The sequence below is a fragment of the Strix aluco genome, chromosome 20 (assembly GCF_031877795.1).
Source record: "Strix aluco isolate bStrAlu1 chromosome 20, bStrAlu1.hap1, whole genome shotgun sequence".
Classification (NCBI taxonomy): domain Eukaryota; kingdom Metazoa; phylum Chordata; class Aves; order Strigiformes; family Strigidae; genus Strix; species Strix aluco.
In genome coordinates this window covers 13,375,457-13,400,412 of record NC_133950.1, presented here as the reverse complement: position 1 = coordinate 13,400,412, position 24,956 = coordinate 13,375,457, and the positions used below count along the sequence as shown (strand labels likewise).

Genomic DNA, 24,956 nt, shown 5'->3' with positions numbered 1-24,956 from the left:
GAGCCATCAGACACTTCACTGGAAACCACGGAGAGTATTTTCTACTTATAAATAGGTTGGCAAAAAAAGCCCACAGCACCATCATGTTTGTTTTAAACTGAAGAAGCACAATCATGTTTGTATTAAACTGAGGACAATCATGAACAAATTTGGAAGTCCATGTTTCCTTATGGAAGCATCAATTATGTTCCGAAGCATTGTTTCCTTTTTCAAAATACAGACACTAAATCATAACTATTTTCCTTTTCTCTCAGTAAAAGCTGTAGCGTTCAAATTCTAATGTAAGAATCTCCAATTGCTATGTTTTTAGAAGGTATGAAACCCCCACCATCTGGGCCTTTCAGGGGTTAATCTGAATTATGGTTCAAAACAAGCTGCTCTTTTGCACTCAGTGCTCTTTAATCCTGAAGCCTGGTTTGCAGCAAGCAGTTTCAAGGCCAAAGACTTGCAGGTATATTCACGTTTCTATACTGTGAACCGTTCCATTCTCAGCTTGCCTTTCCATAGCTTGCATTATTACTATAGCAAACTATTTTCAGTACTTTAAAAACCATTATCATATTTAAGATGTATTTTTCAGCTTGCTTTTTAGCATTTAAACCTGTAACACTGTCTTGAACTAGATCCAATTCTAACATTTCAGTTGCTCATAGCTCTGGCCACCTTTCTGTCTTGCTGAACACTGTAGCTAGTGTTGCACTTTGCTCTAAAAAAAACCCCATTTTTAAAATAAAATATGGAGATAATTTTTAGAAAAAAATAATCTATCTGGTAAAAAAGCTAATTTATTTAGCTGATTGTTATTAGTACACTAACACATAAAATATTTCAGAAATAAATATAGATTATTATTGGTTTTATCCTTTTTAAAGGCAGGAAACTCCCCCGTGATTTTGAGCAAAATACTGTTTAGGGATTCAAAGAATGGTTAAAAATATTTGTCTCCTTGATATTTACAAGTAAGAGAGCAAGTTTGCATTTCAGATATCTTTAAACAAAGATCACTCAGTAATCAATTTGTTTCAGTAGAGAAGTAGAAACAAAACATCTTATGGTAAGAGTACAAACAGAAAAGTTGCTGTACTTCATGTTTTTCTGCCAGAAAGAAGAATGCTATAAATTCTGTTCATTCTAAAGCAACAGGAAAGAATTAAATAGGGCAGAGCCATATACAACAATCTCATGACCTGCACTTGAAGGCTGTGCCAAGGTGTTTTCATTGACCAGTCAAACATCATTTCTCACTGAAAGCTCTATACATCACCAGAAATACAGATGCAGCTTTTAAGAATTAAAATAAGTCACTGTCCCATAGAGAAATTTTAGTAAACTTAAAAAGCATAATTTAGTATTATTATTTATACTTCTTACTAAAAGGGTATTTTAGCCGGCCGCTGCATCATCTAAATCGATATCCATGCGAGTTTTCCAATAACATAATGTTCTAAGTAAGTATATTGCTCCACTACTTAGCAACTTCAAGTTAACAAGATGACTTTTTTTTTTCCTGCGTTCAACCTGGCAATAGTAACAAACACTAGGGGATGTTTTTATTTAATACCTCATCATTTACTTCTTTCTCCTTGGAGAAAGGAGACAAACTGTTTATGCTCACAACAGTATTTAATACTTCATAAATCTTGGGAATTCAGCATAACCATAATATAAACACAATATAGCATATTTAAATTGCAACTAATGCTACATTACACAGATCCATAACAGCAGAGAGGGATTAAGTGCAAAGAGAAACCAATTTTCTTTAGTGCTTTAGTTACTTGATATCCCCATAACAGAACGGATTAAATACAACCAGTATTTTAACGGTACTTTTAGTCTAACTGAAAACATAGCAATCTAGCAGGGGAACAGATTTTCTTCATACAGTAATTTTATTTTATTCAGTTGCTGATCTGCTAATAGTTTAGGCTCTTTTATCCTGAGAAAGCCTCCTGTTCAATTATCATCATTTTCTCTACAGCATTTCTCCAGAACAAAATGAAGACAGGTTTTAACATCTTGTTAAACTGTTACAGAAAGAAATTTAATTATTTTTTTATCTACCGATAAGTGGCTGAACTGTGTTGCTCCTTTTTGAAAAGGCTTTGATTGGTACTCCAGAAAGATCCTCTCATCAAGCAACAGGTGGAATCTCAGAAGAAACAGAATCTTTGAGAATGGTGATGTTTTTTCATTACACAGCACAAGAGACAACTAAGTTACGGGAGGACAGTGTATCTCAAGTGCGTGTTTCTCACTATGCAAAAGTTAACACGCTGGTCTCTAGAGTTATAGTTGATTGGGATGCTCTAGGTTTTGCTCTATACACAAGTACCCTTCCTTGTACACCAAGGCAAATATGGAGTTAGTCTTTTGAAGTCAGTATTTAACAAAGGAATGTCAAGCTGGAACAACCGTTACTGTTCCTAAACTCACGTTAGAGCCCAATTTGCATTATCTTTGTTCAAACACTAACCACGTTGTATAAAATGCCATAACTTTGGCTCTCAGACACAGCTACCCTCAGTGGGTTTTCCTAAGGTCTTTCATACCTGCGAGCCTGTTATTCACCACGTTGTGTTTCTCCCAGAGCCAGAGAACTGCCTTGTCTAAGGTTTTAACAGAATCCATGGACTCTTTAGCCATTTCTTCAAAATGCTGAGCACAAGCCTTGCATCCAAAAAAGTGCTGAATGTATCTCCGCATGATCTGAAGTACGATTTGGGGATTGTCTTCAAGACCTAGGAAGACAGATGAGAGATGTATTAGCACCATCTGGACAAACACAGCTTCAACATAGGCACTTTAACATACATAAAAGTGAACTGTGGGAAAAGGAAAGGAAACGCTGCTACTTTCTTGTTCCACGCAAATTTACACCTCCACTTTAGAGATTAGAAATTAGCCACTTCTATAATCTTAAAATATGCACAGCACATGTGCCATCATATAGAACCTATACTTCAGTAAGTCACAAAGATATTAAAGGGATTAAAAGCTTCACACAATTCTTAGAAGAAATATCCCTCCCTAACAAAATAAATATATAATATTGTCACCAAGTAGTTGAGGTGACACATTTAGAAACCAAATTATTTGGCAATAAATATAGTTTAAAGTGATCTCAAACAGTAAGTTTCAAAACATACTGTTTTGAAAGGTTGTCTGGGATATCAGACACAACAAGGGAATTATTTCAAACATACCAGGGTTCAAAAACTGCTAGGTGAGCGATAGTGTTAGTAAAAATGCAAAGTAGCTATTTATCCCAATACATACTAACACATTTAGCCTATACAATTGTGTTCAAAGCTACCCTGAACAACACATTAAAATAAGAGTTAAAGGTCAAATGTTCTTTGCAGTGAAATTTCTCTTTTCAAAGGATATCCCACAGTTTGAAGGGGGGAACAAACTTAACTAAACGAAATCACACATTACAGGTTTTTTTCAGAAGCCCATTATCAGAGTACATTTTGAAATTGTTAAACCATGCAAAGTCCACGCTGTCAATACTTCACACATTTCTTCTGGAAATAGAAGATATTTCTCCAATATCTTGCCCAATAACTGAGTATTATGTTATGCATTCACCATTACATTTACGCTCAGGCACTAAAGTTATGGTGACCTCGCTACTGAAAAACCAACAGTCAAAAACCTTCTGATAAGTATTTCACAAGGTGCTCCAGATACCTGTTTGTTACTCCATAACTCCAAGGTATTACAGAATACCAAAATCTCATTACAGTTATTAATTCCATGGCTTTTTTGGCAAGCACTGAATGCATACACATAATAGCTACTTTGCAACATTTGAACCTTCAAGAGCAACTCAGGAATTCCTCCTAAAATAAATACAAATACGCTATTCTTTCTGTAACATTCACACTTTTACATTCAAGATAATGCAAAAGAATCATTATTTTATTCAGAAGCAACCTAAGGTCTTTACAGATTGAAAAATTGTCCTGGGCCTTTATTGTGACAGCAGGTAGTCCCTACATCTGTAAGTGGCTTGAAAACCTGATATAGTTCGTTGAAATCCTAATGGCTTCATCTAAGTCTCTCAGATTTTCTGATTCATGCTTAATTGACCTAGTAAATTATGCCAAAATGTATTTACAAATGTACTATATGTTACCACAAACACACACTTGTCAAATGAAACACATTTTATGACGCAGATTGATCAAATTACCAACTCCCGCAGTTGAACACAAGTAATTTACAACGCAGGCTTTGTAGGTTCTGTAGTAAAGGGTTACAGTGCTTTGCTCACTGTCCTGTTCTGGTAGTGAGTAACAGTTTGGTACCAGAGATGCCCTCTGTACATGCATTCTTTTTCGGAAAAAAAAAAATCCTCAACAAAACCTATTAAAAACTATCAAAGTACTTATCTGCTATGTATATAAGAAATGCATGAAGACTGTCATGAACACCTTTGTTTAAAATGACATTATATTCTTAAACATGGCAGCAAAAAAAAGTCTTTAAAGCCAAAAAAAATCATAAAAAGCAAACAATCTCTACTCAGACATTCAATATCTGTGATTGAATAAGCATGTATAAATAAAAGCTGTGAGATTAAAGCAGATTAAATTACAGTATTAAAAGAAAGGCTGAAAAATAATTTTAGGAAGTTGAAACAAATTTCAGGCAAAACAGTTTTACCATATATACTAAAATATATATTTAGAAAAAAACAACACAACAAAAGTAACTACTAGTAAATAACCTCTTTACAGAGGAACAGAGATTCATACACAAATTTAATTATATCTGTTCTCCTGTGTAATTTTACACTCTTGAAAATTCATTTTGTGGGGAGGTCTTTCAAATTCAGCTACAGATTAAAAAGAATTCAGATTTTTTTTTTTTTAATAAAATCCACAAGCCTGTCTTATTCACGCCAATAGATCCTATTACCTAAAACCACATTTCATATAATTAAGTGTGCTCAGGACTAGATTTCTAAATGATTTTATACATCCTCGGATGTGAGCAGTTCTGCTCAGAGTTCCTTTGGATTCCCTTACGCTGATCCCACGGCAGGTTCAAATTACACCATTCAACATTAAAATGTGTCAAATATAAACCACTAAGAACATTATATCAAGGAAGCCATGGCAAGTTCACGCTGACTGCCAGACTCTGCAAGTAGAGGAAACTATCAAGAAAAATACAGCTGCTTTAAAAAGAAAACAAACAATTGCAAAATGGCTCATTTTGTTTGTTTTTCTTTTATCAGCCCAGAGATGAATCTTCTATTAACATCTGCCATGTATCATCATGTAATCCTCCTTTTCTCTTTCCTCCCAAACTACTGCAATTCAGGGTAACCCTAATCTTTAAAGTGGACAAGAAGCATAAAACCCTACCTGTGGTGGGAAGGATTAGGGAGTACATCATGCTTTTTAGTAGATGGGATTTAAACAAGCAATAAGGAGAGGAAAACCTCCCAAGACATAATCCGACAGTCTCAGACTGACCCAATTCTTTCACCATAAGAAGTGATCATCACATATCTGTCCCGATTTAAATCGATGGTTTAAGTGTGGCAAAGAGTTTTCAGGTTCTACAATGTATTTTTAACTTCAGACTGACTAGAGCTCACACTTGAAACGTGGGAGCAATTTAAGATGCAGTTTTGTATGGTTAAATATTAAGAACATTTTTACATTTAATTAGAACATTTTTGGCAATTGGGACAAAAGGGGGAATGTAACTTATGCATGATCTGTTGAACAGCTAATATATCACCCAGAACAAAAAAACCCAGACTCACCAGGCAGAGCCCAGTACTAAAGGGATTCAACCTACTATCCCATGAATAACAAAACAAAACAAAGAGAGAAATGAAAATCAACAACAGGATGACTACCTATCAAAAAAAAAATCCCTATTCTGCAGGAGATTCAATATTAAGAATTGAGAGATTTTAACCCTGATTGCAAGTAATGCTGGACAAATGTACATATCTATAATTTGAAGTAATTTTTTTTTTTTACCATACAATCAGCAACTGACAAATTGCAAATTTCTGAGTTTTATGATCTAGTAACAGTTCATCTAGCATTCTTATATTCCTTGGAAAAGGCATTAAAAAGGCTTTAAAGGAAAACTAAATAGAACTATAACCAAACAAAGAACTGTCCTGGCAAGAATAAAAAGAATGAAGGCAAATATTTTAGCATTAGTAATTCTATTTCCATTGTGCAAAGAAAATAAGATTATATATCCAGCACGTTTCTTAAATAGGAATTATCACCATAATATTAACACTGCTTCACGTGATGCTGCAAGTCTAAAAATAAGCAATTTTACAGAGTGCTTGCAAAGTAGTATATCACTGCACAGATTAATGGACACTAGGTACATTCAGCTGAAAAAAAAAAAACCCAAACAGTCATAACATTCAGTGTTTAAGAAATGGATTGGCTAATGGCTGTGCATCTTTTACAGCTACTAAACTGTATGGTTAAATCTCATTCTTCTCAAATTAACTTAGCAGTGCAACCGCAGGTAACCTGAACAATCTTCATCCCTTTTCAGGTCGTTCAAAATTGCTTTGTTTGAAATCCTCTCCTTTTTCTGCGTTATTGCTCTCATCTTTAGGGCCACATACTTTATTTATCACATTTCTAAGCGAGGACAAACCGCCAGGCTTGCTTTCCAAGCCTTCTGGCTGCAGTACAGCTCTGCTCTGACCCCTGCCGGTACGAACCTGGAAGCTAAACCTCCAAAGCCACTGTCCTTCACCCGTGTATTAGTTGAGTATTTACACACAAAAAAATTCCCTCTTAATCTGCTACTTTTTCTACTGCATAGCAGAACTGCTGCACGTATTTGTCTCGTCCTTCAAGTGCTGCTTACCTGTATTTATCAAAGCTTTTGGTCGCAGCGCAGCTTGAACAGTTAGGGTATGAAACAGCTTCCAAAGGGAACAGGTATAACCTCTCAGCTCCGGCCTGCTGCCCTGGCATCCGACCCACTGAACTTTCTTAGTGAGAAATATCCCAGAAATCTGAAAAAATATGTATTTAAGATATAGGCAGCTCTGGGACCTAAATGCACTACTGGACACAACATCAGTCACAGCTGATGCTACCTTGAAATTGAGGTGATCCATGGATAAAGAATAGTAAAATGACGCTCTCCGCACTTGTTGCTAAGGAATTCATGCTTAAGGCAAGTAAGTTCTAAACTTATAACAATCCTTAAGTCTGAGATACGTTGCTGCACCCATCCCTGTTGCAAGCATATTACATGATAAACAACTTACAGTCACTGATGCCAAACCTACTAAAATGTCTAATTAGTCTGATAGAATACATTAAGTAGCTTAACTTGTAAAATTTGTAAGCACAGTATGAACACAATGCGCACACACAAGTACTACTGTAAACTCTGACAGAGCTACAGTTTCCCTGGGCACATGAAAAATTCCATATTACTCAGCAATATTTACATGACTCATAGTGGTAATGTCTTAACAGACTAAGATGTGGAATTCATCATTATTTCTTCTTAAAACAAACCCACTACTTCTTCATTATACCTAAAATCCAGTACAAGATTTTAGTGCCTGAGATTTATCTCTGCTTCCTAAAATACATGGAAGTTTCCAAATTCCAGATAGCAATCCCATTTCATGGGAAGACAGACTCAGAGTAACTTCTGTACAAAGATGGCCCTCTGGCAGGGCTCCGCATTGCCAAAGCGAGATGGGACTCCCAGCAAGGCCTTTACTGTGCCAGGAAATTAAAGAATATTGGGGAAACTCTTCGCGAATAACGCCCATTTCAGTGGGTAAATTTCCCGTCACTTAAACTCTGACCTTCAAGCGAATCCTGCTGACAGAAGGGACAGCAAGCAAAGGCAACTCAAAAATATCTGCTGGGAATCTTGCATCATTTGAAGCTGACGTTAGGGAACATGTATATGTTAGCAACTGCTTGCTCATTATAAGACTGAGACAGGATTGTGTACTCCAACTCTCTCATTTCAATTCCTTCATGTGGATTTTTTTTCTCTGGTAATGATTTCATTTTATTTTCATTTTAACCTTCTTATAACTCCATTATGACTGAGGGACCATCAATAAGTGATGTCTTAGATTTATATAGAATCTTATCCCTTACTAATGCTCTATTTTATGCTGGAAACTAGTAACAGCTTACCCGCATTTTGTTGTTCACCAGATCTAGGATAGCATCATAAGGGATTTTGTCTAATGGAAGGCTCACCAGCCACTCTTGCAAGGTCTCTAACAACTTTACCACAGGCTGACGGCCAGGAAAAAGCTGAGGGAAAAAAAAGAAGAAAGAAGAAAATACCCATATTTTAAAGCACAAATCTCATTAGCAGCAAGACACTTTTATCTTTATCTAAATGTGTTTTTCCTGCCTTTAAAATGCTTCAGATTTTCTTTTGTTATGAATTACTTGTTCTGCTTTCAATAAAAAAAAAAATCTCACGCTAACTTTTGCTTACAAAATTTAACAAGTTGCACATACAAAATGTTAACCAGTGAAATGAAGCTACTCAATAGCAGGCAGAAATGCTACAGATTTGACAGATCACAGAGAATTTCACATGAAGGTAATTCAGTTCAGTGTGTAGCTCAGAAAGAAGCATAAGACCTAAGTGAATCAGAGAGGCTGAAATCCTTCTCACTCTTAGAAGATTAATCAAAAAAATTAGTTCTTATAAAACTTTTGTTCAGATTTCTGTAAACGTAGAAGTTGGTTATCCAGAAGAGCATTTTCCTTCTCGTATGTGTAACAGTGATTTCCAAAGTGATTTGGAAGTAGTGACTTCCTTAACTTGCAACTTAAAGTGGTCACAGTCTGGCAGCCGAGCGTGAGGATCTGTAAATCAGTGGTAATGCCATTATTTTACACTAGAAATTATATTTGCTTTAACGATGGTTGTAATTACTATAGAATTAAGTAGAGTATGCATACCATCCTCTAAGTACCCTTCCAGAGGGAGCAGTATTTCAACAGATGGGGAAATAAAGTCCCTGTACCTGCTACATGAAATACATAAAGCAATTTATGACAGAAGATGCTATACATATGCTAGTCATTCTGCAGCCGTTGTCCAACTATCGAGAATATCTCCAATTCATAGACCACTTACTTGATACCATGCAAATCTAATGAGCAGGAACTCCCTTTTGCTAATTGTCTGTACTGTATCTAATACAAGGGACCCTGTGCGTTGTTTGGGTTCAAAGACAACGCTTAAATAGTGTGTAAAAAAAAAAAGCACACCTCTGAACTACTGAATGCATACTATAACTACATTTACTCCTGTAGGACCCCCAGAATATCACCCATTACTATCTAAAAGATAGTAGTTGCATAGTATCTCACGGAGGTATCAGTCTCATCAAGGAATCAAAAAACAACGGACTTCTGCACTGATTGCCAAAAAACCTAATTCTACAACAATGAAAATTCCCCAAGTATGGAACCAGAGACCTCTGTGATTTAGGATTTATCACCACTATAAATGCTGTTAAACAGGAGGATAGTATAAAAAATTTCCTAATGAAGACACCTGAGAATCATGAACAAGAACTACGAGGAAAGTGTTACATGACAAGAAAAGGCAAATAGAGGCCAGCAGTCCCCACTTGTGTAATGGCAGTCTGGAGAGGAGCATGCAACTAGAAGAGAGCATTCCCCATTTCTGCGCTAATAGCCAGGGAAGCAAATGACATCAGCTGGCCAGGAGCCATCAGGAAGAACAGAGGATGTTTTAGGGATAATATGATGGAAAGATTACCAGAACACTTTCTTAAAGAAACGAGGCCAGCTAGAGATTTCTGGCCTCTGATGGGCGGGGGGGGCGGGGCAAGAAACTGTCTGTCTGATTTTCAGATAAATCCAGATATTTGAAAATAGTTCATATAGGCCTTATTATTCCCTTAAATAGCTGTTGATTCACCTTCTTTAAAATAAAACAAAGCATCAGCTGCTCAGTAAGCAAATATAAAGAGATGTTGGTCATTTCAGCAGGCTGACATTATAAAGTTAAATTATTTCATTTTTTTTTCCAAGTCATATCACATTATACTACCTATACTGTCCCTTCAGTCAAATGTAGTATGTAAGCATCTTTAGTTTTTAAATCCTCAATTACATTCAATACCTCAATTATTTTGAAATACTCTATTAAATACCTCAATTACATTCAAAATTTAGACAGGAGTTACCAACATCTCTAAATAGAACACCGTTTGTCAAGTATGCATGAACAAAATCCAAAAGCCAAGAATGAAAACCAAAGTTTTTTACATCCCACTCAGTTACAATAGCTACTTATCCTGAAAATCTGATAAATGGACTATATTTACATTGTTTGTTCAATATGCTGCTGAATACTTAATCTTTATTTAATTTCGAGCCCTCTAAGATTAAATTAAAATGCATTTCAACCCTACGTCACAAGGGCATACAATAACTCAAAAATAACATTTAAGCCCACAAAACTCTTTTTTTAAGCTAGCGAGGAAGCATATATTTAAACATTCTGAAAGATGTTTTGAGAGACTTATGTCACATAATAAATTTCATGTTAGAGTCACTTTATTCTTACAAATAATCAAAGACTAGAACTGTATACCTTGGCAGAGATGGTAACAAAATCCTTGAAGGTCTTTAGCTCAGCTCCCTCAAGTGTCTTGTGTGTAGCAAGCTCTACCCTGAGCAGGTAATGCAATCCTGATTCAAGGTCAGCCATGTACAGCTTAGATCTGAAACACACATATATAATGTTATAAAGTGGCAGGTTTCTTTTGCTCATTTTCTCACCAGTCATGAAGGTAAAATTGATATATAGTAGGTGTCATTAAAACCTCAACATTTGCCACTCCACAGTGATTGCAGTATATCCTACACCAGTATGGGAAGACGCAGCGGTTACTTCAGGTGCTCAGTATGGTGAATGTCAAGTTCAATGAGGTTCACTGTACTCTCTTAAAAGAGTAATTTTATGTCATTTTGTTCAGAGTTTAGACAAATGAGGCATAACCACACACAAGAATTTCTTTTATATTTGACTAAACTTTTTGCCTCGGAGCCAGCTTTACCTTGTAATGAAATTATAACCCTGACATTGTCAGCAAGGAAATAGCTCGTGTAAAGAAATTACAGCTTCTCTTCAGGATTGACCATAAACAGGCAAATGACACACTACAAAAACAGGGAGACTTTTGTTGAACAAAAGTAGATTATACAGAGAGTGGGAGTGCAAACAAGACTGAAGAAGGTCAATGCTGGAAAGGACTGAATCTAGAAATCCTCTTCCAAATGCAGCAGTTTTACTGTAGGTTCTTCACATACAAGTTTAACAGTCAATTTTAATCACACCAGCTCTTAAGACAGAATTAGGTACCTTATGACAGGTACAAGTAAAACACATAAAGCAAATCAAAGATTTTAAGAGTTCCTTCTCACAACCAAGTATCTTCAGAACAATAAAAAACACTTTATAAAGAATACATCGAGTAAAACACCCTATCTTTCAGGGCTTTCAGAATACAAACTCTAGAGATTATGACACTGAGCAATGTAATCAAGCAAATGGAAGTTCACATAGTTAATAAACACTTCTTACAAGAGTTCAGCAGCACTGTTATTTCTAAAACCAAACAGAATTAAAAGAACAATCATTCAAGAATCTGGCTGGCCCCACCTCTTAAATAACATGCAGAAAATGACATATATTAAGATACTGGATAATCTATATTCTTAACAACTCAAACTACAGACTTACTCTGAATTGATCTCCTTAATTAATAACTTATATTTATTTAAGTACTCACTTAAATTTAAAAGAACAGCAAAATTCTGCTTCAAGTTTCTTAAACAGACATCCATGCAAATGCATGAGGCTCCCCCAAAGAATCCAACTTAGAAGATACTTGGACTTGAGATTCACATCAAGTTTTTGCCTTGCTGGAAAGCAGTTCAATTTAACTAAGTTGTTTTGATAACAGAATGTTTCATATAAAATATTTTATAATAGGCATTAAAAAAAGATGACACTAATAGTGTCCATGAAAGGAAAATAAGTACAAAATGAAAGCACTCAGTCCTACATCTTTTCCATCTAAAGATACTGAGGGATTATCCCTGCTAAGCCTTTGCATCCTTCTCTCAGACAGAGAGGGAAAGAGGGTGAAGAGAAACCTTTCCAGATTTGGTATGATAAACATCTTTTAACAGTGACTTTGGTATTTTCTATTATACTTGCATTTGACAAGCACTTTTTAGTGGGCACTGCTTTGCTATTATACACACACGGAATTCTTGTTTTCTACAGGAATGTTATAGCTTGTTATTTTACTATTTATTTTTTCACTGATTACTTGCCAAAGTTTTCCAACAATTCAAATCAGTGACCTATATACTTCAGCTAATGGGTGATAAGTCCTGGATATTTTTAAGTCAATTAAGTATTTAACAATACTTTTGGAGAAAAACATCAGCAGTGCAGATGCTTGCTGCTTAAAACCAAATACTGAAAGCCCACAATATTTTCACTTCTGATCGTTTGAAACACTGCTCACAATCGTAAGGAAGTTGTAACCTTGTTGCCTGAATTGAACTAATTCACAAGTGTTACCTGAATATACTGAGAAATGGATTAAATTGAAGCAACAGCTGAAAGCTTTGCTCTCAGCTTTGATGCCATCATTTTTCCAATATTAAGCATGAATACCTTTAATTTTCCTCAGCAGAAGAATACAGACCGTTCAGTAGTGACCAACATACTCAACTCAAGGTGCATCACCGGGGATGGAATGTAAAATTCTGAACTGCACTAGAATTTTATAATAAATTACAGCGTAACTTCCCACGTGGCAAAAAAAAAAAACCTGCAAGCAAATTTTAATAACCAAGCATTGATCTGAAAATTGAGGGTATCACTTACTTATCGAACTCTTTCCACACCTTGATTTCCATACTCTCCTCTTTGTTTTCTTGAACAGGTAGCTGAAGTGGCAAAAGAAGTTTTTTTCTTACACCTGGCAGTGACTTTAAATATGAAGAAAAGGAAGACCGTAGGGGCTTCAAACTGCATATAAATGGACAAAGTGAGGATTACTTTTAATCTCAGACTAAGTGAATATCCAAAGCAAATCAGTACACTTATAAAATAAGATATTCACTTTGGTTTATGTTTTACAGTCCTAGTGCAACACGTTATGTTTTGATACAAAGTGAAATGAAATAATGTTCAATTTAGGAATATTAATAACGATCATTTGGATTAGTGGTTTGAAATTCCATTCAAAGTAAGAACAGATCATGTTCATCAAAACGTCCATTCACCTTACGCAGGCAGTGTTCACATGGAACAAGTATTTTGACTCAGAAGCAAGTCTTTTGAAGAACTTGGATGCTTCATCATTTTTTTTCCACTTTTACTCCAAAGTGTTTTCCTTTCAGAAGTATCACAGTAATAGGTTAAAGCTATAAATAGGCAACAGTGGTAAGCAAAAGTAATATTAGGTCTCTTTTTTAAAAATAGAGGTAACAATATTAAATGGTTCATTAACAACACCCAACTCATGGCTCCCAGCATATCAAACCCAAAACACAAACATTGGCCTAGAGCTTTTATTTCCAGTTAGACACACTACTTCAAATCATCAACTTCACAAGTGAGTTTTGTCAGCAGTATAAACTTGTTATTGTAGTCAAACAACACAAGGGTTATAATTAGCCAGCACATCATTTCAGCTTGTTCTCCCTACTAAATTATGAAGTCTAACTTCCACTGGCATAACCCACGTCTGTGATTTACAAGCATTCACAAAGCAAACTGTATAACAAGACTGCTAGCTTAGTTCATAATTGCTAGAGAGCAGGCAAGACAGACAATTTTCAAACTCAAAGAAATGGAACACACAACTTCAGCCAGTACAATGTATTGATTACATGCCAGGACACACTGTCACTATATCCATGCAAAAGGTTGTAGAATAACTTACTTTGCATGAAAGGAAGCTATGGAAACTGTTTTTATAGCTTAAGTGAACCTCCCCATATACCTCAAATAACCACTTACATGTTAATTAATCCATGGGACCCATTTGGATGTATCAGATAGCACGAAGGGACTGAGGTAATACCAAGTTTCTCAAGCAAAAGCTTATCAAAATTCAGTGCTCTCTTTACAATGATGTTTTCATACTGGATCAAGTCTAAGATAACCTGGGTAATGAAAAGATGACATGAATTATACATTGTTCAAGGAATATCCAATCTTGTAGGACATGACAGATAAATAGGTGAAGTGCATCATCCTTTAAGGGTATCATTAAGCCGTTCACCAAGGAAGTACATCTACGAGTATTCCGTGGACACTAACAATTTCAGTTAAAGAAGATTTACTCTTCTCTGGAAATTATTACTCCCATCTTCCATTTTCTCCTCTTGGTCTATCCTGATCTTCTCCCTTTGAAGTCTAACATCTGAAGAAAACATGAGAATAAATGATAAAATGTCCTCATAAACCTCAAAATAGCCCAGAGGATATTCCACAGGCACCAACAGGTTTATGTTTCATGTTATATATGTAAGAATCTAAAGGCAAGTTTTCGGGTAGTGAGGAAACATTGGTCCCACCACTGCACAGCATTCTGATGTCAAAGTTCATGACTTCAAAAACAATTCAGGGCTCCACAGGAGCTAAGGCTTTGCCTGGAAAGCCCTGCCAAATCAAGCTGTGTAGCCGGTGGTGTCACAGCACCCAGCTGTCTGCTCAGCTCTTTTTGTTTACCAAGCCCACAGCAGACTCCATGTAGGATAGGTGCCTATATCGCAAGAGCTCCAGTTCCCAGCCCAGCATCCTAGCTCAAACCAATCTTCATCAGCTGTACAAGCCTGATGTTGGGCTTTTGCACTAGAGCAGCTGGGAGCGGGCACAAATTTCTTTGCAAGATGTAAAATTCAGCAAAGGGTAGAGGAGGCAGAAGAGGGTGGTAACGTCAGGATGCCTCAAAGGTTTGCCAGGACTCAGCTATCAGAATTCTTTGCAAACTACAGCCAAAGCTGCACCTACAAATATGGTGACTCGGTTATAAGTAATGAAAATTTGCCCTTTAGACAAAAAAACCTTAAACACTCATTTATTCCCTTCTTAAATCCTTTAAGATCCCACTGCTAAAGGCATCCTCTTTTGCCATTCTAATGGCCACACTCCTCACATCCTTCCATTACCCTGTGCTCTTATACTACCATTTCAAATGTTCCATTCTTACCTACAAAACTTCCATGCTTCCAACTCTTTTTACATTTCTACTTGTCATTCTTTTACCCGTCTCTGCCTCTTCTATATCTTTTTCCTGTTGTTAGTTTCACAGTTTAAAACTATACTTCTTTCAGGTGAATATCATCATTGCTACGTTTCCCCTCACTTTCAAACTTGTAATTCAAGAGACCCTTTCTTCCTTACTTCCCTTCATCAGTGATAAACGCATGGTCTTCCTTTCTTCAGCTGCTGTGACTTCTCTTAGGTTATCCATATTGTCTTATACTGTAAACTTGAAAGCAATGTTATCTTCTATTTCACTAAACTATTCCATAAAGCTAAAATACTACATAACATTAGCAAATTTTTTTTATTCCGAAAGCAGACTCCTCTTGCTGTTAATCAGATGACACTCAGTCTTTCCCTACAACAGTAGGTAATAAAACTAAAGCAAGTGTGATAAAAAGCTGAAAAACTTTATAATCATCACATTTCTTCTCTTCAGTAATGCCCACTTGTATCTACACAGCAGCTTCCAGAAAACAAATGTTTGGAAGCAGCCTGCTTCTCAAAGTGATTCTCGCTTTTGGCAGCACACTCTCCTCCACTTATGCAACTGGGCCATCTCAGCATCAAATCTAATTAGAAACATTTCACAGACACTGGATGTTTCTACACAGATTATGCCTAGATAATTATGCAATTTATTTTCTTTACTTATCCTAGATCTTGGCAGGAAGAGAAAAGTAACAGTTGTCTAAGCTAACAGCAGGCTCATTAGGTGGTGAAATGATGCCAAATCAAATATTTTATTGGGGGGGTGGGGGAAGCAAAAAACCAAAGACTTCCACTTCCTCAGTGCCTCAGAGCTGTGAAAATAATTTGATGCTATCATCTTAATTTAGAACGTAATTTTCTAAAACCTATACATGTATAAAGAGAACCAGAGAATTTAGATAATTATCAACAGTTGAAATCACAAAAGCTGCCCAGAAGAATGAGCATTATGAATGGTTCTCTCGCAGTAACAAAACAGGAACATAATCTGACAATATTTTTGTTGTAATCTTCCAAATCATGAAAGAAAAAAATAATTCTGCTAACAATGAAATTGATAAATTAATCTTCCACTAAAACATGAGTGGAAGAAGTTAACATGGCATCACATTCATTAGTAAGCAAGTTCCTCTGTGTGACTAAATATAAGAGTCCTATATAATCCCTTGACTTGGTGATATCTCAAATACGTATGACCTGCCCTTTATGACCCTTTAATTCAGTCCTATAATCAGAAATTTTGTTGCTTGGCTAATTAACATAAAATTCAGCTGTGTTACGATAACATTTATTCACATTCATTATGTCATTCATAAGTCATACATTACCTCTCGCCCAACATAGGAGTTATTACTTTCAAACACAACAGCAGTATAATGATGGCTGTTCTTGTCAAAAAGAGAAGTAATATCACTGGACCTTTTAAGAAAAGAAAAGCTATTTAGCACAGGTAGAATGCAATACACCCACTGTTATTGACAGAATTCCCTTTTACAATCTAGTAGTAGAACCGATAATAAGAAAAAAGCTTACTTCATCTTTAATAGGACATTCTACATTTTATTTAATTAACCTAGTAAGCATACACCAGCTGGATTTTAAAGAAGGAACTTACGAAGCTGGATCCAATGGCGGGCAAGCAGGCGGTCTCAACTCTTGGGAATGGTTCTGTAAGAAGTCAATCATCATCTGACGAACTGTTTGCAGCTCTCGATCTGCTCCTGCTGAGCACAGGTTACAAAAAAACACACCATTTCAGAAAACTGGGAAAAAATTACTCACATGCAGGTTTTCATATAGTCTTATGTTTTTCTTGTGTCAGGTTTTTGTTTTAAATTTGGACTTAAAAACCAGAATACTATTTGGCTGAAGAATAGGGACTAGGGATTTTATTGTAGGGTTTCATTTTGATGTTGAGATGAGATCATATTTAAAAGCTGTCATCCCACTCCAAGATTAATAAAGCCTCGAGACTTTTCCAAATCTAACCATCTGCCTGCCTTGCTGATTTTCTCTTCAAACAATGCTTCATTCTGAATCTGTGCTCATTTTCACAATAGCTGACGTGGGCACCTTCAGTAGCTTTTTTGCAATATGGATATTCATCACGCACTAAAAAACATAAAGGTGTACCATTCTTACCAAATGGGCCAGGTGAGGTTACAAAGTCACGTAACAATATGAGGAAATAACTGAATTGTGAGAATATGTTATTTGCTTTAAAAGAAATAAAAAGCACAAACTCTCACAAACGCCAAAGAGTAACAGGTACAACTACAGTCTACTTCTACATGAAGGGTTAATGGTGCAGGTGGTCTCTCTTCTGACCTCTGGCCTTTTAAATGTTAATCCATTGAAAAAGACAACATTACTTTTGTCCCCAGACAAACCACCTCAAGCTGTGATCCTGTCAGACACACAGGATAAGCCTGTTTTCAGTTAGTCAACATCTGAATAGGGGTTTTCCCAGTGAGACTCAGGATGCCTGGAAAGTGGCCGACAAATCAAAAAGCACCAGTCAGGATTGAGCAAATTGGATCTCATGGTGATGAGGTGCAGTGGTGGAAAAAAAAGTAATTTAAAAAAATTATCTAGCCATTTGTGAAAATTAAGAACGACATTTCAAAAAAAATGAGGCATGTGAGCCCTAAGCTCTTGAACAAATGTTTTGTCTGTCTAAAATTCTGCCTGACATTCCATTTTCATACAGTACTTGTGATATCCTATTTTAAAGAGCTATTTAGTGTCCATTCCATCTCTAGCTGTCTAAACTAATTGACAGGCAAACAGATTTTGCTTATTGTGTGGCACATTCCTGGCTGATAGGATAACTGCTTTGGGGATTTCTTACAGTAGGACATTCTTACCTTTGTAATTTTCTCCAGTAGTAAACTGCTTTGTAAACGCTTTGAAGTACTATGTGGGAGGAAAAAAAAAGTATTATTGCTTTGAAAATAACTCCCTGTGTAAGACGAAAGCTCAGTTTAGAAACAAAAATGACTTCCCAGACACTTACTTTTTACAGCTCCAATTACAAAACATTTTTATCTATCTATCCAGAAGACAGTTTTCCCTCTTAGTTCCAAAGACCTGCTTCCCAACTACACAAGGGTAGCAGCCGAAACTCTGATACACAATAAAGCCAACTTTAGAGGAAAAATACCACAATGCATAATTCAATGCTGTATATTGATCCATTACTGCAAACATTAACCCAAACACGAATTAACTGATTACCAAATCAGTACTGCCAACTGTGTATATACTTAAGACACTATTCACATTTTCTCAACTCCCTCCAGTGGCTAAACAGGATATATAATGGAGCTTGACTGCCTTCTGCTATAAAAAAATAAACCAGAAAAAATTCAGTGTCTAATAAAGAGTACATTCCAATTTACACCCAAAACTTTAAAGATTAAAAAAAAGAGTATTGTTCTTTCTATCAGGGTAGAACATCACAAATTCTGCAGTGAAATGTCTCCTGTCCCCTCTCCTGTCATAACAAACACAGATTATTCAATCCTCTCCATCCATCACATTCTGCTTACGCTTATGGTTAAATATGTGATTATACAGATTGACAAAGAGCAGTTAAAAACTGCACTTAGATCTGAAGATGAATAATGGTAGATACTTTTGGCAAACACAAGATCCCTTGTAAAAGTCAGTTTTGGGAAATTATGAAATTTAGCAAATTATTAAATTAATTAGTGAAGGATCAATCAAGGGTAAATTTTTAATTGGAGCTCTGGTCATGAAATAAGCTGATTTCATGATGGAATTTCAATGTATTACCTTGACTTTCACATATCAAAATTAAAACCACTATTAATAACCATGAACATTTGAATTTGAAAAATACTTATACAAATTGTTATCATCTAATTAATATATCACAACTAGGTGTTATAGTATTTTCTAGAATGGTATCTTCTTCCAATAAGAATTTTTCAGATTCAGAACTAAGGAGTGAGTTACTACTATAACTAACTGCATTAGCTACTGCATTCTGCAAGAACTCAAATTAATCTTTTATCAACCCTGCAGCTTTTTCACCAAAAGCAAAGAAAAAGTTCAGCTAAAGAACAACATGTAACACTCTGCACAGGCAAGTTTGTTAGTTTTAGTTACTATAAAGCATGCAGCATTTACCTAAGGCAATATACTATGCCACTTACCCTAAAAGTTGGGTAATAGTGAATACCATATTCTTTGCACGTCTCATAGTTCTCTTCTTCCCCGCAATCCAGCACACCAACTCTAATTGCAGATTCCCAGTCTGAAAACAAAGATATCCTTCAATTTGCAGCAGAAGCGATCATGGATCCCAGCTGATGGATTACCCTGCTTCCCACAGAAATCAACAACAGAACTCCAATAGATTCCAGTGGCATAAAAATCAAGCCTCTGGTCAATTCTCATTTGCTATTCATTTCTATTGTCAAGCGTAATACAATCTACTGATTTTTTAAATAACCAAAACCTCCCTGTTTTTCTTAGCTGCAACTGTATTTTCAATACACCTACATAAGAAAAATCCCAACACACAATGTAGCACTTGCAGGGCCGAAGACATTTTACTGAATCCAGGAAGATGAAATAGGGACCAACCCAACACTTGCAAGGTACTGGATTGTATTCCCCAGCTTTTAGCATTAGCTAAGCTCATAAAATAAAGCACACAGAATATCTGTAGCTGAATAAAATTAATCCAACAGTTACTCATCCACATGGCTGTCAAGTACAAACCCATAAATTTGATGCACCTTGTATTACGGCTGTTTTAACAAGGCCTCACTATTTACCAAGCTTACAGTTTTCTCAGAGGCCTCCAGAATTGGACACACAAGCCAAGGCTCACCTATTGTCTACTGAAAGCTGTCTTTATCTTTTCATACTGTTCAGGAATACATTAGATATACCTCAAAGAATACCTGAGTTTTAACCAGAGTGCTAAATAGTTAAGTTTGAACATCACTGTAAGTTTCCTTTATAAATGTTTCATAGCAATAACCTCAAGTATTTCTATAAATATGCTTATATAACTTCAATAAAAGCTTTCAACTCATTTATGGCTTTTTCCTTCTCATTTTGTTAGGAACTTATCTTTTTGAGCCATGCTCTGCTGCAGCAATCACTTTAAGGAAGAACCGCTCCAAAAGACTCCTTAGACAGTTACTTTTTAAAGCTAAGCTAAATCAAAACAGCTGTGGGCAGAATTTGAAGGTACACCACAATTCTCAAGTATCAATAAAATTTAAAAAGCACTAAAATTAAACTTGCTTTTATAGCAAAGAGCATGAAAGCTTCATCAAGTTCATGATCTGATTGACAGCTAGTTACATGCCTAGCTGCTTTTGAAATTTAGCTTGACCTTTATTTGTCTTTGGAGGAGGATGGGGCAGCTGATGGAGAATTTCAGTTGTGCTGAACATGCCAACAGCTGAACAGGCACCAGGAGTAACTACAAGCATGCTGGAGCAGATGGGCATGTATTCACAGGAGCACAAAAGATACAACAGTCTATTTCATCAAATAAAATGCAAAATAAATAAAAAAAAAAAGTTTGGCTTCTGGGTATCTATCTCATTCCACTTTCCCCACTCCTCCTCCTTTTTCCACCTGTCTTGATCCCCCTCCCTACAATGAACAGAAGCACAATGAACCCAATGCAAATAGCCTCCCACAACAATGCAAAGCCATCTCTAGCTAAATACTTGGGTTAAAGAGCACCAGCTGGGATGTGTGCTGCTTAGCATTTCCTTCTGCTTCAAAAGGAGCTTTTCCTCTCTAAAGGATGCGAAAGTTGTCGGAGTGCACAGTCCAGTCTGTGTATGTTTACAGTGGCACTGTAGCCTGGATTGGGTTTTTTTAATGTTGATGAATTTTAAATTAGCATTAGTATTTCTGAAATACTAACTCACATATGAAAGGGGTAGATGAGTGAAATCATATTAACCAACACTATGTCTGTTTATGCTAAACAAGTTCCAATGAGTGACATGAATGTATTGGACAAACTGGAAATCCAGCAGGTTGGCCAAACCTCCCACTTAAGAAATGCTGCAGAATACCAACACAGCAGTCACAGCACATTACGAGGAAGACACTCTCTTTGCAGAAACCTTGCATATTCCCTCCAGCAGGCAGATGCAATGCTGTGTATTATCTCCCAGTACAAAGCTTCAGTCAGGAGGGATAAGAGGAATCTCTCCCTACTACTCGAGAGTTACGTATTTTAACCCGTAGGCTGCTTCCTGAATAATGACAAAGTTTCTGCAGTTCCCCAGCAAATGTGTTTGAAGAACAATTTCTAGAAGGAAATCATTATTGCTAGATTTGGAACAGTTGTTCCAAATCCACAGGAGTGGATTGCTTCTGCATATAATTCAAGGGTTGTCGTATAAGGGATTTCCAAGGGTTTGTTACTTGTACGCAGAAAATTACTACACATAACTCCAGCCCACAGGCATTTTGGTGGATAGATTCAATCATCTTTTAAGACAGAAAAAAGTACAATTAACTATAAGGACCACTTTGGACCCTACTGTAATAAAACTAAATGTGTGATTACGAATGCGGCAGCAATGACTCTCTGCTTAAAGCCTGTTCTGAGGGGAGAGGGAGAATCAAACTCAAAACGTAAATTACACAAAAACAAGCACCGCTCCTATTTTTCAGGAGGATTATGTTCTGCTATGACATTTGCAATGACAGTATTGCCAAGATTTAACAAATGAGAAATTAGATAAAATTTAAGTATATTAGCACAGGCCTTGTATGGACAAAATATTTGTACCGATTTAACTGGACTATACCAAATTAGCAAATACAACCACAGTGACCTAGGAGTTCTCTAATGTAGATGAGTCTGTGTCCTCAAAGAGAGCTGCAATATCCTAGCAGATGAGTAAATATTTTTGAAAAATACTGTGTCTAAGTGGGCGAAATGGTTTTGGGGTTTTTTTTGGACGAAGCTACCCGTGAAAAGTGTGACTGTTCTCAGTTTCCTACTAAAATCCATTCATTTCAACTTTAAAATGGAAACATTTTGCTGACAAATAACACCAGAAGCCAATTGCGTTTGCTGGTAGTGCCAATGTCCACAAACATAAAAATCCACTTTTAAAACGAAAGTCTTCATAAAACCTCAATGGATTAAAGAGTAGATAGACCTTTAACTGGTTATAGTAATACAAGTGCATAACATCATCTGCAGTTATCATGACTGCAGATGAGAAAGAAAAAATATATTTGAAGTAGTCATTACAAGTTACAAAAAATATTACCTACAAAGGTACCATGCTGCTGTAGTAACATATAAACATGTCCCTGTCTAATTTTGACAAAAGCTCCGGTCAGTTTAGGGTCTTCGTGATCTTCACTGCAGTGTGCAAACACCTCCTTGTTCTTACTTTTCTTCAAAAGCTAATACTATTTTGGCCACAAGCAGTTCAAATCAGAAGGTAAAAATGTTACACAAACTTATGAAAACAGAAAAAAACAGAAAAAAACTACAGCTTGTATGAACAGAAACTCCATGCAAGTAAGGAGCATTTGAAATGCTCTGAAACCATTACTGCTCTGTGTTTCTCAGTTTTTGAGTTTCTGCTCATCAGTCAGCAATCCTCAGCGTGTGATGAGTTCATCAGGACCTATTTTTGGATAGGCCTCCATTTCTGTGTATCTAAACCCACGTATACCTAATCCTGCACCTACGTTTCATGATAATGGTGAACACTTTTCACATACAAGGCTGCCAGAGAAGAGCCAGAGCTCCTCACTCCCTCTCAAAATGAAGCCATGTGAATGCATTAGAACCGCTGTCTCCATCCTGGAAATGCCTCTTGGGTCACATGCTAAATTAAGAGTAGTTTAAAAGTCTTTAACACGACTATATTAAGCATAATATTTCCTACAAATTTGATCTCAGGTCTTCTCCCCACCAGAGGTATTGAATTCAACCAATACATGAGGGGCCTGTTTGTTTCCTTACCTTAGATCTACAAAGACAGTAAAACACTTCAGCACCTGCCAAAAAAATTGAGCAGACTAAGTCACAGCAAGGCAGGTCTCCCTCAGTATAAACCGCAGAGGCCACTATTTGCTAAATCTGAAAATCTGACTCTCACTTAGCTTGATTTTTGCATTATTTCCCGCTGGTTCTTTTCCCTCTTCTAGTCCATTCACGCTCTATTGAATTTGTAAGATATAAATCAAACACATGCACGGCCTCTGCAGTACCACAATATTTATTTTTTGTTTCACCTCTAGAATAGACTAGTCCCTTTACAAAACATTCAGAAGATAAAGATCTTGCCTCAAAGAGTTTAGTCTAAACATACCTCCTGTGCCTCAGCGCATCCACTTGCACGCTGCAACGCACGCAGAGACACTTGCGTGTAAATCCGCAGCTGGATCGCTCTGCGTGTGTGAGAGGTGGTGATGTTTTATCCCTGGATTCCTACAAAACCTTTAATTTGGAGACACACTACTATCCTCCACGCCTCGCTTTGTCCCGTGTGCCATTCTGGAGGCGCGGCGAGGGCCATGCTGGCCACCAGAGACGCGAGAAGAGGGGCGACGCTCCCGCGCCTCACGCGAAGTACGGCCATGCGGGGCAAAGCACCGCCGAAGCCCACGGGGGTGGCACGGGGAGAGGAGGCCCCGCCGCAGCCGAGCACCCCACGGGTGACCACGTGCGCCGAGGCACGACGAGGCACGGCTGCGGCCCACAGGGGTGCCACGGGGCGAGCACCGACAGCCGCGGCCCGGGGGGCCGAGGGAGGCCACGGAGGGCTTGCGGGCCAGCGGGGCCCGCAGGCAGCCTGGCCTCACGCCGGGCGCAGCTGTGGAGAGCCGGGCGGCGGCGGTGACCGCTCCCCGGGCACGGGGGCCCGGTGGTTGCCCTTCGCGGAGGGGGCGGTGGCGGCGCCTCACCTTTGACGTCCCCCGCCAGGGCCCGCCAGGTGGGGGCGAAGGCGATGCAGTGGCCGCAGGACGAGCTGTAGAACTGCACCACCCAGGCGGCCGAGGAGTTGAGCAGCGCCCGCCGCACCGAGCCGGCCGTCAGCACGGTCAGCGGGTCCTCCCCCGCCCGGTACAGCCGCGCCGCCGCCGCCGCCAGCAGCAGGGCCAGCAGCGCCAGCGGCCCGCCGCCGCCCGCCGCCGCCATGTTGGGACGCCAGCGGCGCGCGGCGAGAGGCGGGGCGGGGCGGGGCGGGGCCGCGCCATAGCAACGCGCCGGCCCTGGCGACGCGGCCTAGTGGCCCCGCTGGGACCCGACCCCCCCATTGCCCCACACTTGGTTCTTTCCCGCCTCGGCGTCCCGGAGCTGTGGCGGCCTGAGGGGGAGAGCTGGCCCCTGCTTCCCTCCGAGGGAAGCGGTGTCGGCCGCTGCCCCCCGTGCCACACCGGCCACAGAGGGCGACGTGGCCTTTCCCCAGGTGGGGCCGCACCTGTAAGGCAGCCGTTCGCCCCCCCCTCACCGCCGGCCGCCATGTCCTCACCCCTCGCCCGGGAGGCGGTTGGGTCGTTCTCTCCTGCTTCGTGCTTAAGTGCGTTGTCAAACCCCGGTGACAGGGACACACCACAAATAAACCCCTTGCCGCTGCGTTTTG

The 24,956-nt window shown here is 38.1% G+C and overlaps 1 protein-coding gene across 2 annotated transcripts in view; it reads right to left on the bottom strand.

Annotated features, from left to right (window-relative positions):
- The window catches only part of QSOX2 (quiescin sulfhydryl oxidase 2), a 28,986-nt gene extending 4,463 nt beyond the window's left edge, over positions 1-24,523 (bottom strand). The window contains exons 1-11 of one of the 2 annotated variants that reach the window (XM_074846119.1): positions 24,277-24,523; positions 19,515-19,615; positions 18,201-18,249; positions 16,949-17,057; positions 16,662-16,752; positions 14,092-14,237; positions 12,952-13,095; positions 10,639-10,768; positions 8,184-8,306; positions 6,877-7,027; positions 2,553-2,741 (exon numbers count right to left, since the gene is read on the bottom strand). In XM_074846119.1, the coding sequence (XP_074702220.1) occupies positions 2,553-2,741; positions 6,877-7,027; positions 8,184-8,306; positions 10,639-10,768; positions 12,952-13,095; positions 14,092-14,237; positions 16,662-16,752; positions 16,949-17,057; positions 18,201-18,249; positions 19,515-19,615; positions 24,277-24,511 (1,468 nt within the window). In that variant the 5' untranslated portion in view covers positions 24,512-24,523. The remainder of the gene's footprint in view (positions 1-2,552; positions 2,742-6,876; positions 7,028-8,183; positions 8,307-10,638; positions 10,769-12,951; positions 13,096-14,091; positions 14,238-16,661; positions 16,753-16,948; positions 17,058-18,200; positions 18,250-19,514; positions 19,616-24,276) is intronic. The other variant, XM_074846120.1, reaches the window with a different exon arrangement.
- Positions 24,524-24,956: the final 433 nt, after the last annotated feature.